This window comes from Apis cerana, linkage group LG6 (genome assembly GCF_029169275.1).
Source record: "Apis cerana isolate GH-2021 linkage group LG6, AcerK_1.0, whole genome shotgun sequence".
Taxonomy (NCBI): domain Eukaryota; kingdom Metazoa; phylum Arthropoda; class Insecta; order Hymenoptera; family Apidae; genus Apis; species Apis cerana.
This window is the reverse complement of record NC_083857.1, coordinates 8,563,540-8,583,305: the sequence shown is the minus strand read 5'-3', so window position 1 is coordinate 8,583,305 and position 19,766 is coordinate 8,563,540. Positions and strand designations below refer to the sequence as shown.

At 29.3% G+C, this 19,766-nt stretch overlaps 1 protein-coding gene and 1 long non-coding RNA gene across 10 annotated transcripts in view; one reads left to right on the top strand and one right to left on the bottom strand.

Moving 5' to 3' along the window:
* Positions 1–19,766, top strand: part of LOC107993776 (ecdysone-induced protein 78C) — a 137,123-nt gene that overhangs the window by 84,668 nt on the left and 32,689 nt on the right. For all 8 annotated transcript variants that reach the window (XM_062076244.1, XM_017050390.3, XM_062076243.1 and 5 more), the window contains one exon: positions 6,200–6,324. In XM_062076244.1, the coding sequence (XP_061932228.1) occupies positions 6,200–6,324 (125 nt within the window). The remainder of the gene's footprint in view (positions 1–6,199; positions 6,325–19,766) is intronic.
* On the bottom strand, positions 473–8,933 carry LOC107993782 (uncharacterized). 2 transcript variants are annotated; one of them, XR_009830133.1, is made up of 4 exons: positions 8,800–8,933; positions 8,113–8,208; positions 4,859–7,912; positions 473–4,757 (listed from the first exon to the last, which is right to left on the bottom strand). It is a non-coding gene; the product is annotated as an uncharacterized LOC107993782 (long non-coding RNA). The 2 variants fall into 2 exon arrangements; XR_001765185.3 differs by lacking the exon at positions 473–4,757 and having other exon boundaries at positions 5,456–7,693; positions 7,785–7,912.

Below are 19,766 nucleotides of genomic sequence, written 5' to 3'. Positions count from 1 at the left end.
TAAATATCTGCCACATACTGCATTCTCTTATTTCATAAAAGAATTATATGGAGTTGGTCACAGAAATATCCAGTCGCATTACATATATTCTGCATAAAATAATTCATCAGTAAATAAATAATTTTCCATTATTCTTTTTAACTAATAATATTTATTATTTAATTTTATAATAAAAAAATTTTAATGATCCACGAATAAAATAAAATATTAAAATTAAAATTTATATTGAATTAATATCCATCTTATTATCAAAATTGTCAAATCCAGACAAATCCAATATCCTTATATTTTCTATAATTTTATTAATCAATTCAATTTAATTTTGTTCTAATCCAACTAGATCATCATTATATAATATTTTTTGCCGAAATCAGAAATAAACGATTAAAATCTTGATGTAAAAGTTAAACTCTTCCTTCTAAAATTAATCTCTCTAGAATTTTTACAAAAAAGATCGCTCAAAGCTCCGCTCAAAACTCAATCCTTATTAACTATCAACTAAACAAGGAAGCTTCTTTTTCCTTCCAGAAAATATAAGTACGACAACTAGTCTCGTTCAAAAATGAAGTTTGTTGATTATACGTAGCATATCGACCTAGTTCGAGCAAACCGGAGATCGTGAACGAAATAAGAAGAGAAAATGAAACGGCGGATGAAGGCGCGGAAGAAGCGAGAACAGAGAAGGGCTTACTTTGTTCTGGCTTATTTTCGTGCGAGATTTTGTGCAGGATCCCAGCTCAAAGCGCTTTTCAATATATGCAAGTATCTCTCACGAAAACGTATCATGTCCTCGACAAAAGGAAACTCTTTGGATTGATATTTGTCGAGGAAAATAATATTTCGCTTGAACGATCGACAAAAATCATTGAATGACCCGACACCAGCACCTCTTTAAAAATTTCAATTTGAAACATGTTTTTTTTTCTTTTTTCAAATATATATTAGATAGCAGAATATTTAATTTTTCTTTTATAATAGAAAAACGTATATACATAGTATATAATATAAATATATTCATTTTTTTATTATTAATAATTTTATTATAATTAATGAAAAACATACAAAGTTTAAATAGAAATTAAAGATGATTCAAACAATTTGAATGATTTTGTAATGATACATTTTGTTTTTATTAATTTTTTGATAGATGCATAATAAAGGATTTATAAAAATCAAGTTTGTTTCTTCGACAATTTGGAAATTTTTCATAAACAAAAAGTTGTTAAACTTATAATTTATAATTTGAAAAATTATTGGATTAAAAAATAATTTTAAATTTTCATTTACATAGTATATGTTATTTAAATGTTATTTTCTCTAATTAAATTTGATGGATAGTCAAACATCAATAGATATGGTAAGGTATAACATTAATCTATAACTTTGAACTAAGAAACTACGAACTAAGAGACAGACTAATTTATCTTATTGCATCCACGAACATCTTCTCACAATCTTCAATTATTACAAGTGAAACACGATAGCCGAGAAGCTTAAGACGAGAGATTGCAATCAATGCACCAAGCGTTATTTCCAAGATTATTCGTTATAAAATAAACGATAAATTTCACCTAACATCCAATCACAGCAGGTAAACTGCGAAAGAAGTCAGAACATTTGCTCGTCCCCGTTGCATCGGTGGAAGTTTTTGCCTCGAGAAGAACGGAAACGGACTAACGGAGCTTCGTGTTTTCCGTTTTTCAACTGTTGACGTTGAAAACACAGCGATCCCCCAGATTCGCAGATGCAACGTGAGAAGGAAGACAAACAATTTGCTTTAACTAAGTTGTCGGCTTTTCGAGTGGTGATCCGTTGTTTATTTCGTTTCGAATTATTTAATTATAAATTGTTTGGTGCACACCGTACAAAAGAGATAGATTGAATAATTAATTAGCTTTGAATTGCATCGAAATCGATTTAATTTCGCTTTAATAACAATTTTATTATTTTTTATGAGTATATCTACCGATTTTCTATTGTTTCCTTTTTATCAGTTAATTCATCGCACGAATAATATTTTTTATTCAATCGTATGTATGAAAGTTATTTTAATTGTGGTCAATCGATATATTCGATAATTAAAATCTAATTGTTTCATCCTCAGATGAATATACATCACCTAACTCTAACCATATAAAGAATTTATACAAAAGAAATAAAAATAAAAACGCACAATACGAAAATATCGTCAATGGAATGACAATCCGATGGATAACCCATTATTACGCGTCGCGAAAAATTCAACTCTTCCTCCTAAACAAAATGTCATAAAATATGAAACGCAGACACGTTTCTTCCATTATATAACGTCCCACGTTAAATAAAGAGATATCGAAGATAAGTTTCTTCCTCGAAGCGGTTGCAATCGATATACATCTATGCAACTTCTTATCCGCGGTTCTCTCGTTTTCGCCTCGACTTTCTCGCTTTGCCGAGAGAGATACCGAATAGTTTGAACCGAGTATCGCGGGTGTAAATCTTTTATAGTTGGCCGTATATTCTGTCCGTAATCATAGAGCGCTTAACATTTCACTTACGAACAGGGCCACGGTGATATTCCACAAGAACAGAGGCACAATTTCTATTTCTGCTTATAAATTCCGCTCGGTCGAACCAACTTTCTCCTCGCGGGAGTATACCTCGTATTGATGGACGCAATGTACGTGGCAGCGAATAGCCGAGGATATTTCACTTGGTACATCGAAGTGAAAATCTCGAGAGGCAAGATGGCGATCCACGAAAAATTATTGGCCGAAATGCTTAATATTGCGAACGTGTTTTTTTTTAGAGTTGAAAAAAAAAGATGTAACGGAGAGTTTAATATTTATTGATAATATAATTTTGTAACGAATAGATTTATTTTGAATATTTCGGATAATTAATATAATTTTATCTATTTTGAATAATATTTGGACGAAAGTACGAATACAATAGTAATTACGATGGAAGAGAACGTTCGTATCATTTTCTGTCTAATTTGCATACATGGAACTCTCAGTTGTGTTCCAAGACGGAAACGAGAGTCGGGGAGAAAAAGTTTGGAACGCGGGAAAATTTATTCGTGCACCACCGTTTAAGGCGTCGTTTAATACGGTATACCTTAACGAATTCCCATGAAGAAACACCGAAAAACTTCGGTTCAACCATGGAGCAGTTGCTGTGTACATCATTACGCGCTCACTTCCGCCTTCGTCCCTGGAAATTACAGACCGTCCGGGACCGCGATAAATTACAATGTATCGGTGTGCGAACATGCGAACCTTGCGCGTATGTTTCACTGTTTAAGAATAAATCTCTGATTAGCAGAGTTGGCTGATTGTTCGGCCTTTCAACTACATAAATTGGTTTTATTAACTCGAGGGTGTTTCTATTCGACAACAAAAGAAAATAAATAATATTAAGAGTATTCTCGTCGTTTTAACCAAATTTAATTTCAAAATTTAATTTGGAGATGTCTAAAATAACTCGAGTTGTTTGATCGGATTATTTTCGATCGAGAATATTATTTACCGTGCTTGGTCTAATAAAAAACATGAGCCATTTTTAACTGAATTATTTTCACGAGAAAATCAACTTTGGATTCTAATTTAATTCTATTTAGACAATTCTATTTTTTTTATTGAAAGTTTCATTAAATATATTTTAGATTGTACATTTCTCATGTAATTTTATAGCAGATCTTTTGGAAATCATCTTATTTCACGCTTACTTCCAAGCTTAATAAGATCTTATCGAGGAGAAAAAGTCCATACTGTATCAATGATTCATTCAAACCTAGAAATATCTTCTCCTAACTATTTACAAAATTTTTCTTTAACAGTGGTAACAAATTTCTTTCAATATTGAAATACATATATGAACAGTTTTCAAAAAAAGGAACCGTTCACTTCAAACGATCAATTACCTACAGCTTGTCAAATATACATTCAAACATTCGTAAAATCGAAATAAACAAAATCTCGTAAAACTACTCGCAGCCGGCATCGATATCCAAACCTAACCTAACCTCGACGACAGCCTTTAACGGCCGTCATAAAATCGTATACACAGATCGGGCCCCGTTTCCAGACACTACGATCAACCTGCACGCTTCCATCCATCCCCCTCAGTTTCCTCTTGCTCTTCTCTTTTGCTTGCCTATCCTCTCCCTGCCGCCATATTTCTTCCATCAACTTTTCCATCTCTCTCCAACCCCCTGACCCCCGCGTAACGACATCTTCTGGCAGGATTTCACGAGACTCGAACGGTATACACTATAATGTTCCGGACTACTCCTATACGGTTCCCTGTGCACTCCCTTTGCGGACGGCCCCGTTTCGCCTTTTTCCTCTTCCTTTTTCTTCTCTCATCTCCTCCCCGCGCGCCTCTCCTCCCCTTCCCTCCTTCCTCGTCTGCCTGCTCTTTTCCACGGCCGTGGTGTGTGTTCCCCGTGTGTAACGGTGACGCAGCCTTTCCGTTATACGAACCACCGCGTGCACAGCCAGCAGGAGCAAGCCTTTTCCCTTCCTGTGGTGGCGATCGTCGTTGCATTATGGATGCAACGTCGGACGAATGGAAGAAATCCACCATGGTGGACCGACGACGTGTATCCTCTCGTCGAGACGTCGATGGAACCACGAGACGTCGTTCCTTCTTCTCCTGTTCTTTTCATTCTCTTCTTCGTTGCTCTGCTTTTTTCGTATCTCTTGATTTTTCTTTTTTTTTTTTGAGACACGATTATATTTTGTAATTGGTGATATTGTATAAGGTGAGATTCTCTACAATAGATGTTTTGAAATAAATAAGTAAATTTTACAAATAAAAACAATGAATCCTCAAGAGATTCTAGAAATTTTAGATTTATAAAAGGATTGCTTACATTTTTCTTGTTCATATTTCATGTATGAAATATCTGTTCAAAAGAAATCCAAGATATTAATCCAAATAATATTCAATATACATCATCATAGAAACAAATGAAATTTCAAATGAAATTAATCAGACAAAATAACGATGATACAAATATTATTATTATCTATTTCAATTATTCCTTCATTGTCATCTGTCCCCACACAGAAGATTAATTCTTTCGAAAACCGTAATGTGTCAACTATCTTGATTCGATTGTCGCTTTGCATTCCGTTTCTCCTTGTTTCCATCTTGTCCGTCATCTCCGTTTCAACTCGTCTCTATTTGGCTAGAGCCCGACACTCTGGTCCTTTTTTCCTCGTCCTTTCTCCCATCCTGAGTACGCGTGACCGTTTCCATCGAGAGGCGGTGCCGTTACGTTCACGCGCTTCGTGCTCGTTTTTTGATTGTTAGAAAGAAGGAAGGCACCGGCGAGATCCCGTCCATTTCGCTCGAATCGAAGATAATCGCGCGGAAACACGAAATTGAGAAGCGTGTTTATGACCAATTGGACATGATTCGTTGGAGAACGTGGCGAACCGATGAGTGGAGGATGTAAAATTGCTTCTTTTCCTTTTTTTTTTTTTCTGTATTCGATTATGTGAGACGGATGAGATAAAATTGCGAAACGAGGGAGGTGATATAATTTTTGCCGGATTTCTACGAAATAATTATTGCAATGAATAAGATATGATGTTAACGCGGCAAGATTTATTGCTTCTTGTTCGATTGATTATCGTTGGTCTGTATAATTAATGTTTGGTCTCCAGGTAAAGTTATCTGGTAATAACAGGTATATAATCAACGGTTCTCTAATTGCACTTATATTTAAGTTATGGTTGCATGATAAATTAGTGTCCATAATCTAAGCGAAGTATAATCTATTCTGTGCATAGTTGAAGAAAGTTAAAATTCTTAAGAGGTTTGAGAAATATTGAAAGTTACATTACATGTTGATGGAAAAAATTGGTAAAATTTTATCAGAAATGATTGAATGATATAAGTATAAAGAAATCGTGAATTGATCGATACGATATAAATAATATGATCGCATAATTATTTTTCTTTTAACGTAAAATCACCAATGAAATTTTCTAATAAAAATATTTTAAAGATTTTAAAACTGCACGATATATTAAATTCGATTATTTTAAGTTTTTACACGTTCACGGTTAAATCGGAAGTTATTCGAAGGAGTTTCTCGTCTCTACGAAGAGATAAAGATATGTATTACGGTGCAATAATGTACTACGGTTTACCTAATTCCACGAATGACGATCGTGTTACATAATGTAACTGTTTTGTTTTCCAGAACAACACTACGCGGCTGCCGATTCGAACAGTTCGACGCCCGCGAAGAGTTTCGTGGCCTGTAGAGTTTGCGGTGACAAAGCGAGCGGTTATCATTACGGTGTAACCAGTTGCGAGGGTTGCAAAGTGAGTATAACGAAGTAATGGAGTTCAAATCGTTTTTTACCACTTTCAAAAATTTTTCTAAATTTTTTATCTTTGAAATCTTGAAAGAAATTTGAAGATTTAAATATTTGAAAATTTGGAAATTTTGGATCAACTGAAAATTGAAAATTGGAAAATTTAGAAATTTATATGTTTGAATATTTTTTCAAGAATTTAAAAGTCATTAAGTTTTTAATTTTAAAATGTGAAAATCTAAAATTTGAAATTTAATTTAAAATTCTTTAATTTAAAAAATTCGAGATTGAAAATTGGATAATTTTATAGTTTTTGCGTTCGAAGATTCAAAGACTTATCCTATTCAAAGATCAAATATACTATATCACGTAGGACTATTATTAAATGGAAGAAATACTTTCAAAGAACTTTCTATACTATCTATATTTCAAGAAACGTAATTATATACTATAAACTTTTCTTTATCTCCAAGTACAATTCATACAAGATCTCCTACGATGCATCGTTTCCTACGAGAAAGTTATTGCCATTGTAAATATAATTCTTTTTTGCTCATCGAGTCTGTGCACATTATTGATATCGATTATTTTCGATCGCTTTTACTCCTTTGACTTCTTTCCTCTTTTCTTTTTTTATTTCTTCTTGTGTTACTTTTAACTTCTTGATTTCTTCTTCTCTTCTCTTTCTTTTATATTTTTTTTTCAATTTCTTAAATATTATATTTTTATTATTTTATTTATCTTTTTTTATTTACTATTATGTTATATTTGTGCATCATTATTTTTTTCCTGAAGAATGATTTTTAAATCTTTATTTTTTTCATTTTTCAATAACTTTGTTTTTGAAAACTCAATTTTTTCATATTATATTCTTTCTATCATATTTTCATTCTTTCATTTTTTATTTCTGGACCAACATGTGATTTCATCTCTGATGTAATCTTTTCCTACTCACTTTCTATTTTCTTTTTGCAATATTACTATCTTTATCCTTTTCATATTTTCTTTTTATATTTTCTCTCTCCATCTTTTTCACTTTATACATATATACTTACATACCTTTTTTTCTTGACTAGAATATTTATTCTTTCAATTTTTATATTCCTTCTTTCCTTTATCTTTTGTTTTTGATTTATTTTCTCCTATTTTTATTTTCTCTAAATTTAAAAAATTATAAAATAGAAAAACTTACAATTTCCAAAATTTTTTCCTATTTGAAGATTTCGTGTCTTGAAAATTGAAAAAAAAAATTTGGAAATTTAAAAATTCTTTGAGTTTCGATTTTTATTTCTTAGTTTCTCTCCCTTTCTTCATGAATTCTCCGTTTCGGAAACGAAGGAACGATCCTGTCTCATTGCGATCGGCTTTCGAACGAACTGAAAGAGCAATAAATCGTGGCGGAGAAACGAATTTATAGCCGCCACGATACGACGCTTATGATCGCTCGTATTTTATATGAAATCTTACCGAGTGTACTCGCTTCGACAAAAACCACTCTCGTTAAGTGTGGACTCGAAGATTCGAGACGGCCAATATTTTTCCTTTTTTTGATTTCGCATTTTCCACTTAATAATATTATTATCACATTCGTTACGCTGTAAAATAAATATTTTAATTGTATAAATGAAAAAAGCAACGAAACATTACGATGCAATAAATAACATGAGAATAAAATTAAAAAAAAAAATTCATGAAAAACAAGAAGCTACGAGTAAAGTAGTAATTTTCTTATTTCATACTTTTATCGTATATAAGAAAAATGACTTGAAAATATCGAGCGATAGTGTATACATACTTATGTTATTCAAGGTCTTCATTTAAGTCGATTCATTCGAATATCTTTAAAATTGTTGATGACAAATATTTTGGACGAAAGCTTCGTATTATATTGCTAAAAATTATTAAAACAATTATAACAATTAAAACAATTAAAACAATATAATATATTTGTAATAATATAATATAATTCAATATTAATAAAATTAATATCCTCAATGTTAAAATCAATTTTGTTACAAAAATTTTTTGAATATATATATACATGGAAATATGTTTCCTTGAATATATTCATAAATTTTTTTAAAAGTTGTTTTTCACAAAACATAAATATTTTAATTGATTAGATCAGTTAATAATAAAAGAAAACTTTAGACAAGTTTTTAAATAATAATCAGTGTCAATTTCACTGGATAGTTCAATAATTCCAAGGATCTTTCATACTTTGTAACAGCTTTAAAGAAAGCTTTAACTCGATCATTTCAAATTCTTTCACGTTTCTAACACGTTTTTAATTATTTATACTTTAGTCAAATTATTTTTCACATCACTCTGAACAAAGATGTATAATTATTCGTTTCGATGAATATGATCAGTTAGTCAGAAAAATAAATTAAAAGAGATTACAAAAATTTTCCACGTTAAGAAAGCATTCAAAAAATTCATTAGCAAATATAAATACAAACAAAAAAAGTTTTTCGAATACCTTCAAAAATTATTATCGAATGTTTACTATTCACTTATTCTATATTGCACGACAATCCTAATAAATAATACTGTTGATAAACTTCAATTTCTATCGATATTGACATCGAAAATTCATCGATGAATCTTCTATAGGCATAGAGAACAAACGAAGAGAAAGGCGAATAAAGTGTAAGGATTCAGCGAAATTCTTGATTCGTTTCGTATTTCCCCATGGAGGGAACCACCATCTCGGTGAGAAAGTGCACTTATGGGATCGTGCAATGTGTACGTGCCTTAATCTCGCCGCGAGATGCACATCCCCCCAGGTGCTCGGATTGAAACACGGAAGCCTTAAGGCCATGGTTAACGGTGAATTGGTAGATGGTATACTCTCCATCGCAAACATACACGCATATATGCAATTTGTTGGTAGCCGCGAACATCGATGCATAAGTACGTGCAATTAGGTTGAAAGGAGGAAATTTTTTTAGTAAGAGTTTTAATATCAGAGTTTGTAACTTTGTTATAAAAATAATATCAATTGAATAGACGCGACGAATTTATTTTGTGAAGATACTTGGAATTAGGTATATTAGATATACGATATATATATATTTAGAAAAAGATAATTCATCATCTTATGTCAAAACTATTTAATTTTTATGTGAAACAAGTTAGATGTTTTAGGTTATAAATTTACATAGAAAAATAACATATATATAAATACGTATATACGTATAAATACGTAAAATTAGAATAATATTATAAGAATAATTGAATACTAATCATGTTATTTTCTTGTTAATTTTGCACAATTTTATTGTGTATAATATGCATAATTATATTTATATTATTTAGTCTAATCAGATTGTCGCATTATAATATTATTATATAGATAGTCTATTTAATTTAATGATGAGATTTCAAATGAAATAATTTTATTATATAAATACAATTAGAGGATCCATTAGTATGTTAATTTATAATCTAAAACAAGTAATAGTTTATTAAATTTTGTATTATCGTAAGAATTCTACTACTTATAAAAAAGAATGTGATTATTATGATATACATAAAAGCGTGCAGTCACGTTTTCAATATCGTGAAATTAATTTCCTGATCGGAAAACGAACCATCTTTCCACGTATTTCCTATTATTTTGCTGTTTTTTTTTTTTACATTTATAATTGTTTTATAGAAAAATGTGTAATCATAAAAAAACAAAGTCAAAATTATTAAATGAAGGAAAAAATTAAAATGAAGTATTTATTGAATATACGAGTTTGATATTTAATATTTATAATTTAATACAACAACGATTTATAAGTAATTATCTTAAAATTGTTTGTTTCTTATAGTTCTTGAATTTTATCAAATAATTTTTTTTTCTTTTTGATATCAAAATTATTCTTTAACTTAATTTTTTCTCAAATTTTAATTTTAAGTTTATTATTTTTTTCTAATCATTATTTTTCCTAGCTATTCGTATTGCCAAGAAAATATTAGTAGATAAAAATATTCAGATCCAAGAAGAATGAATAATAACATTGATTCAGTGTAAATTCCCATTTCTATGAATTCTCAAATAACTTTTTTTTTACATAGGTTGGATTCTATTGGAGATTGATGCAATAGAATTCGAACTAAACTTCGTATGCCATTTAACGTGCTCAATATATTTGAAATAAATGGAAAAAAAACATGAAAGAATCGCGAATATGTTCTATCGTTTCATCGTTCACGAATTCAAACGAAAAAAAATTGAATCTGCAAAAAAAAAAACTAAGCTATTACAACGTACCATATTTTTATCGAATCAATTTCTCCGATTGAACGATTTCGAGAACAAATTCGATAAAACGGCTAATCAACGTCAAAACTATTCCCACGTCTAAACTATAAAAATATTTATAATATAAAGAAAAAAAATTGTGAAAATTAACAATAATATAAGAAATATTCCGTGTATAATGCATATTATATATTTCCTATATCACGATCTAATATATATATATACATATAAGTCATTGATTATTCTAATGTTCAAAGAAAAAAAAAAAAATTCAACGTGGCTGAGCATACACCGACCCTTTCTACTGCATTTATCCTCATCTATCTAACAACCTGCTCCGTAAATCTTTAAATCAAAAAATATCCACGTTACACGCAACGATTGATCGCTGTGAACGCTTGACATTTACATTTATCGCAAACCCATTCGCGAGAAAACACACACGTACACATATGCATATAACTTTAAACTTTAAATCATGCTCCAACTCTTAATTAACAGTCGCCAATATTTCGAATGGATTGAAACATCGCGAAATATAAATTTTTTAACCTCGATAAACCGTTCGATTCACGAAACGAGTTAATCTCGAGCTCGAATCATTGTTGTAATAATAATTTAACCATTCCCCCGTAATAATACCCATTATAAATGCGTAACGAAAATTAATTAATCAGTTAGCCCGGAACGTTTTGAATTGGCACGCCTAATGCCGCGTTTCCAATTTCCAGTACCACGGAAGGTTAAACGTATTTGGGGGAGAGGGGATAAACGATTCTCGTCTTGTCTGATTAAATTTAAGCCTTACCACTGGTCATCGAGCGTCAGCCCCTTTTAGCCTGATTTATCACGCGTTGTTCTACTAGCCGATTAGTCTCCATCGAAATTCTACTATGGATTAATTGATATACTTAGAATTGATAATTTATAATGAATCAATAATAACGATAAAAATTGCAACAAGATGATTCAACATAGTTTATATGAAGTGTCTTTTTTTTTATTTAGTTTATATATATACAAAATCTATTTAAAAAAATGTTTGATCGATATTAAACAGAAAATTAAATGAAATTTTTCTTGAATGAATTTCATTTCGAAATATGGTGTATTTAATGAAAATTAAATTTTTGAAATCAAATCATTTTTTGGAATGAAAATTAAGGAATATATTATTCCTTTTAAATATTAGAATTTAGATATGATATTTGATTTGTTTGAAATTTATTTTATTTATTAGATGATTTTAATAATCGATTGATAAGCTATGATAAAATATAAATCTGTTCAATTCGAAATCCTAGAACTATCTATTCTACTTTTTATTATTTTCCTTTAACATTAATATTTCAGTTGCGTATAAAGATCGTCTTTTTGAATTTTTTTCAGAATAGGAAGAATAGATATTTTATAATAAGGCTATATGATCGAACGAGTTAGTTTAATGAAATTTCTTTTAGAAAATCATTATTTCCTTTAATTTCCTCTTATTTTATAAAAATATATACTTTATTCGTCCCGCAAAATTTCGATATTCGTCGCAAATTTCGTCGCAAAATAATAAACCAAACGAGTGAGTATGAATCAATTCGTAAATAACCGTTGCCCAATGATAATGCATCCATTTGGAAATTAACTGGTGGTCGAAATAAAATCGTTATTATTGTTTCCTAATGCGACGGAAAGCCCGATCCGATTACAATTTCGATTCAAGCGGACCGAAAATGGTGACGCGTGATTTAAACGTGGAAAATTCGTGCGTACATTTGTGTTGCTCTCTTGTGTACGCGAGCAAACAAATTCAATAGGTTGCAAGCGAAATTTTGTTCGGTGAAAAAAAGGAAACATAATTAATTAAAATCTGTTCCTTATTAAACATTCATAATCAATGAATCGATGGTTGTATTGTAAAAAAAAATGTTAAAAATTTAATATTTAGAATTATATATCATTGTATTGAAATTTTGAAAATTTAAAAAAATAGAAATATCCTAAAATTTTTACAAATTTTTTCCAATTTATCATTTTAAATCTTATATCAATATTCCGGATATCTTGATATACTCTTTCATTTAAACATGTATCCTTTCATCAAAACGATCCCTTTCCAAAACTTGGACCATTTGACATTTTGATTTACGTTTCATGAATTTTATTATCGGAAAATTATTGAAATTGAAAATTAATTTCGAAAATTTTTCGTATTAAAAATCAATTTCCCTATATTATTATTATATTCACACATTTCTATTCCATTATACATATTCCAATATTCCATTGTACATATTCATAACGATCAATAATAATCCTATCTAACAAATTTATTCCTAATCTGCATTTCAAGCTTAGAATTTCATTATCAGAATATTGATCGAAATCAAAAATTTGGGCTTACTCACGTAAGAATTAAAAATCAATCTTCCACGCGATATCGCAATCCCACATTTACATATCCGTTTACAATATTTCTAAAAATCATTTAATCTCTCGACTAAAACGAATTATTACTCGTAAAAATTAGATAAATTAAAAATACCATGGAACGGAAGTGTACATTCGAGGACGATTATTCGAGCCATAAACCGATATACACAATTGAACGATATCGATTCCGTCAACGAACCGAGGTCGTGCCATCATATCGAATGCTAAATAGTATTATAGGTTGTTTAGGATACAACTGGACGCTTTCTATCTACCCGTTTCGGGATATCAATCGACAGATATGCATCGACGTCGATCGCACAGTTACGATCCGCTTTCGTTAATTAATATCATCGTTAATAGGCCAATAAACCGATACATTCGCCTGGTAAAACGAGCAGACGGCTCGAGTACTACCAGCCTCTTCCATTATTTTGTTACTTTGATGCACTGTCGGAGTGGCGAGGTTAGAGGGCTCTTCAACCCATGTCATTTATCGTTTCTGTTGTTTCTTCTCGTTTGGCTACGTTTTTTTTTTTTTGGTTTTGGTTTTGTTTTTTTTATTTTTATTTTTATACGCGACTGCTATTGGTTTATTTCATTTCTCCATTTTTAACCGTATCTTTGATTGTTTTGGTATCAACGGTGTGGGGAAAAAGTGGTCGAATAAATAAATGTGTTTGCGAAGAGTATATTTTAAATTAAAATTATTTTTTCTTTTTTTTTTTCTTTTTTTCATAAGTGTTTTGATGGAAATATGATGAAATATGAAATTTTGAAATAGAAGAATTGTTGAAGAGGATCGATAGACAAGTATAGTTTACCCAAGAGAAATATTTATCATACCTGTAGATATATATATATTTAAAAATTAAAAAAAAATATTATTGAAAATTGAAAATATTAAAATTGTAATAGATTGTTAAAAATTTAATAAGCAAAAGTGTATCTGCAAACAAATTTGTAAAAAAATATATATGTATATTAAAATTATTTGCAAAAATGAAATATCGATTATCCTAAAATGAATGGTTTCGAATTTATAAGTCTGTTTTAATAATCTTAAAAAATATACTTTTTTAAAAAATTCGATAATGACAAATTTATTAATTTATTTTTTTCTATATTTCTTTAAATATTTCATCCATTGTTTCAAGTATAAAATCAAGAGTTTAAATAAAACGTTAGGTACATATGTCGATATTCGCCGACCTCAGAAACATCTTCTAATTCTCGTAAATTAATGACTTGTCTGTGTTCCGAAATAGCTTTGACAACACACACTTGAAACACTTGTGTCTGTTCAGTTGCATCGATTCAACGTTCGTGTCTGAATAAAAGAAAAAAAATCAAGCGACATGTAAACGACTATATCAGTATGAATTAAAAATTGGACATGTCATACTCGAATTGTCTTGGAATTAATAATTTCTAGAGATCCACTTTCGAGGGCAAAAATTCATGTAATTAATGGAATTAAGAAGACGCGTTAAAATGGCGTTTCTTTTCTTTTTTCTTTTTTTCTTCTTATCTGAAATAAATATTTTGTAGTCAAATTAATGTTAATTTTATGTTTGATGATTATATCACTCGGTATATTTGACATTTTTATCCAGAACGTACTTTCACACATTTGGATCAATTGAATTTAAGATGATTAATCAGATGAATACGATTGCAAGTCATGTGCATGTGTGTGAATAGATTGGAAAAATTGTTGACTTTCATCTTGATCGCTTCCAAGTTTCTCTTAGTATAATTTATAATGAATATGATTATATTTGAAATTGAATAGAGTAGAAACAAAATTTATGTCAATATGTATTAATAATTTCTATATATATGAAATACTAAAAATTTGATTTTTTATTATATATATACAATATTCTTTGAATACGATAAATTTTAAAATTGATCATAGATAATACATGAAATATTCATATAACATGTTTCTCGTTATTCGATATTGATTTTGAAATTAGCAAACTCAAGATGATCATGAATGAAACAACATTGACAATCAAATATTACATATACCTTTTATAAATTATACAACGTTGTAATATGACAACATTTAATTCTCTATATCTATAAATTTTATTTCATTTACTATCATAATTTGTTTCTTGCAAAAATAAAATTTCCTATTATATAATATTGAATAAAAGTTATTTACAAAATAATGGATTAAAATTGATTAACCGAATAATCGAATGAAAAATAAAATAAGCTAAAATAAACTAAATTAATCGATTAAAAAATGTAACAATGTTCTCTCGTGTTTTCTTATTTTTAATTCCATCTCCCACGTATATCGTCGCATGCTCGCGTTAAATATTTAAAAATGTCGTTTTTGTTCTGGATAAACTCCTTAGCCGACATCCTCTGGCCTTCCTTTCCCAAGCGAAACTACTAATAATAGGTTGGACGACGTAAATTTATCACCGTTTTCCATCATGAAGCAACCCTTTTGAGCGCATCGCAGTCTTTATTGAAGAAAACAATTTTTCCACAGGCACGTGCAATGTGTTTGTGTTAAAATAACGATCGAAGTAAGATTAGGACACCGTGAACAAGCGAAAGAGGGGACGAAATCGTCGATTAATAATTTCGACGAACAGCAAGGCAAGAAATAAATCTCGATCGTGATAAAATTATCGCGTCGGAAATAAATGCGGGATCGATGAAATCTGAATCGTAGATAAGATTGGAGCGTGAAGAAATGGGCCAAAAAAATTGTACAAATTGGATTTATAATTATAAAGGAGGAATTAAAAATTTAGTTAAAAATATAAAGTTGTGATTGATTGTAATTACATTTTACTTTACGGTTAAAATGTAATTACAAATGTTCGATGAATCAGATTTAGACGATCTAATTTTAAAAAATAGAAATATTAAATGAATGATAAAAAAAATATTATTTTTAAAAACCAGCTTCGTAGCTACATCTAATTAATAACTGGATAATCGAATGACGAATCATAAGATATGTATAAACTGAATTTTAATTTTTACTTGCATCTTTAATTTAAATTTATTTCTCAATGATGGAGAATCACAATGAAAAATAGTGGAAATAAAATAAAAAAAAAATAAAAAATCTTAATTTAATTTTCATTCATAAAAAATTAAAGAAAGGATTCAAAAATGATAGAGATATATCAAATATTTTAAATAAAATATTTTTTACAATACTTAACCATACTATTTTCTTTCCATTTTCTTCAATTGTATCTGCAAAAATGTATTTGCACTGCAAATATCCCCGATCCATCTATCCATTCAAATATCCATCTTATATTACCTTAAAACAAAACCATAAAATATATTGTGAGCTTGCAAACAAATGCAATCACCGATCACCGCGTGTAATTAAACGCATAATCAAGATACACACACACATTTGTGCGCCTCAATCACTGACGCGGACCGATAATCAGCCCAATCGAATCAACTTTTCAATCTTTCATTCAGCCTATCGATTTCATTTCGTGATTTTCAATCCGTCGGTTATACATTTCGCTCGTCAACTTATCGAATTAATTCCCACGAAATAAATTACTCAGATCTATTCATTCCCATTCAACTTTCATTTCCGGTGGCGCGGCATGCGGCGAATAATGAAACTAAATGACTAGCAATGGCGTGCGCTTGAAATCATGCTCACGAAAATTAAGGGTGGGTTAAAAGCTTCGGATTCCATGAAAATTACCATTGAAAACGTTTCGTATCGATTTTTCGCGTAACGTTGCAACAGTTTAGCGTCCATTTATGCGAAGGACCAAGCACAATCGAGTTTCTTTATTGGATTGTTCTCTTTAAATGATATTCCGATCTTCTACGGTTCATGGTTCATTAGGATTTTATCTGTCTTTCAATAATGTTTTTACATGTATATTCGTACGAAGTCAAAAAAAAAAATTGATTTGAAAAATATTGTGCATTTTTTATTTAGCATTCTTGATCTTTTTTTAACGAAATGTTTTATTCACGCAAGTGAATTCTTTACTCCGAATTTTTAGATCAAATTCTGTTTCTTATTCCAATGGATATTATACTTCTAATTTTATCTTGTATCATTTAAAATCAAAATTAAACAAAATTAAATTATAATAAATGAGTTTCGACCAATCTTTTTACAACCCTTATTCAATTTCATGATTAGATATAATTCTTCTACAATATAATATAATATTTACAATATTTGTATAATTATATATAAACAATTTTGTTAATTAAAAATTTATTTTTGATACGATTTGAATTCTCCAAAAATCTTCTATAAATATATCAACATTCTCATACAATTTCGAATATAAATCGATCGTATAAATGAATCCAGGTTTTATTCATTATCTCGCCCCTTCCCCCCATAGTCGTTTATCCTCTTTTGTAAAGCACGACAAAAGGACACCAAGTCATGAGATATATTCCTACTTCTCGTTTGGTACGCATTAATCATAATACGTCGCTTATTAAACGTGCCGTCCTGTTGGCCGCCTCAACGAGGTCAATCCCGACCCATGCCGGAACACAACCTCTGACCGACCCTCGATTAATTTCCAGGCGTACATGTGCGTGCGTGTACACCCGGTATATTGTATATTGCGTTATACACACTGGTTACAATTAAGTCGGTAGATAGATAACATTGGTTAAGAATAATAGTTGGATTATCCAATTTTTGAAAGTTTCGTTTGGAATGTTGATAAAATTGTTGATGAAGAAATTTTTGTTGTACAACGATAGTTAAAAATAAATATATATCTTGAAGACAAGAGGAATTCGTTTAAGTGAATCTTATATTTATATTATATTCATTATTGTTTGGGGAAGAAATGTATTATATGATCTGTCTAATCTTGTTTTGGCTAATAAAGTCTTGTTTATTTTTATTTGAATTTATCGAATGTGTTAAAATTATATATTTTCTAATTTATCTCTTTAATAATAGAAATTGATCGAAAAAGTACAAGCTATATACGAATGCAAAATAATAATGAAAAAAATAAGTTTTTTTATAATTTGTATTATAATACTATTTTGTATCTATGTATGTGAAAAAGACTCTTATTTCATGAATTATTAGAGATGACAAAATTCTATGATAAAATAAATGAGATCGTAAATCATGTTTCATATCGATACATTTATTTTACTATATTTCGCATATAAATATAGTCTTTGTCTTCTTATTACATTAAATATTTCGCCTAATCGATCAATTTTCTATCTTTCAAAATAACATGCCCTTGAAAAAAAAAATTAATTGGAGAATGCAAGCTGATCATGTTACATGTAACATTTATAAATTATAGTACTTGAAAATTTTTGAGATTTAAAGAAAGATTTTTAATGATTTAAAACTCGTGAAAAATTTGAAATATTTTAAATATTGGCAAATTTATACAAGTTTTCACATAATATATTTTCATGGTTTCAAACTTTGAAGAATGAAAAATTTAGGGAAAAATTTCGAAGTAGAAAATCTAAAGATTTAGAATGTTTAAATAATTAAATATCATTAACTTAATTAAAGATTTAAAGAATTCGACGAAATTAAGACATTCAAAAAATTTGGAAAATTTTAAAGGATTTAGAAAATTTCATAAACGTAGAAGATTTGAAAAATTGTGAAGCTTAAATTACAAAGATAAAAAATTCAACGTTTTAAAATATATAAAAGCTTGAAGAATGTCAAAATTAGCAATGATTTAAATTGATTAAAATTTCACCTCATTTATCATCATTTTAAAATCGATAAATTTTTCGAAAAAAATTAATTCTTTTTAAATTCCGATTAAACATTATTTTAAAGCAAATTTTATATTTAAATTTTTTTATATGTCTCTATATTATATCAGATAATAAAAAGATATTCTATATCCAACCGAATAAATTTATTCCAAACCTCAACATACTTTTCAAACATTCCAAATATACCGATCCTCGATATTGTCTCCGACCAAAAGCCCATTGGCATCCACGAACGAACAAAAATCCCTTGCTAACTCGGTCAATATTTTCAGAACGAGAAAAGAAAATCTCATTTGCAACTGTGTCACAATCGATTCTAACTCGGTCAACTCGAAACGCTTTGCAAGCAAGATTCAAGTTTTTCTTTTTTCTCGCTTTTCGTTTCTTAAAAATTCTAGTTTTTCAATTTTTAAGAATAAACTTTTAGATATTTTTAAATCAGAAACGATCATTATTTCTGAGAATTAAAATTCATCGCTTCTACCATCGTTCGAAAAAAATCATTCATATGATAAGATTCATTGATATACATAAATGAATATGTCTAAATAAAATTTAGGAAATTTAAAGAATTTAAAATATTTTTTTTCTTAAATTTTACCCAATAACAAATCAACATCGTTATCATCATAATTCTATTCACTCGTTTCATAATTCTGAATCTTTTATTATTTGGATAATTCTCATAGAAAAAAATCAAATTGATGAATCCAAAAATGTTCAATTAAGATAATAAATGGATTACGCCTTACTTTATTGACCTAGAGAAATCCAAGAAAGAAAGAAAGAAAGTCTTGACTAAAAATAATTCAATATCTGCCGACACCGATTTGAAAATTTTACTGCACGATCGATACTCCTACGACTTCTTTCCCTTCGAGGGTGGAGAAAATGCATCCATCCAATGCCTAGGAATATCTCGTGCGTTCTATTAAGTTAGAAACGATTCGATTTCGAAGATGGAATTCGCGAAAACGATGGTCGTTCAACAAGATAATTTCGATTACTCG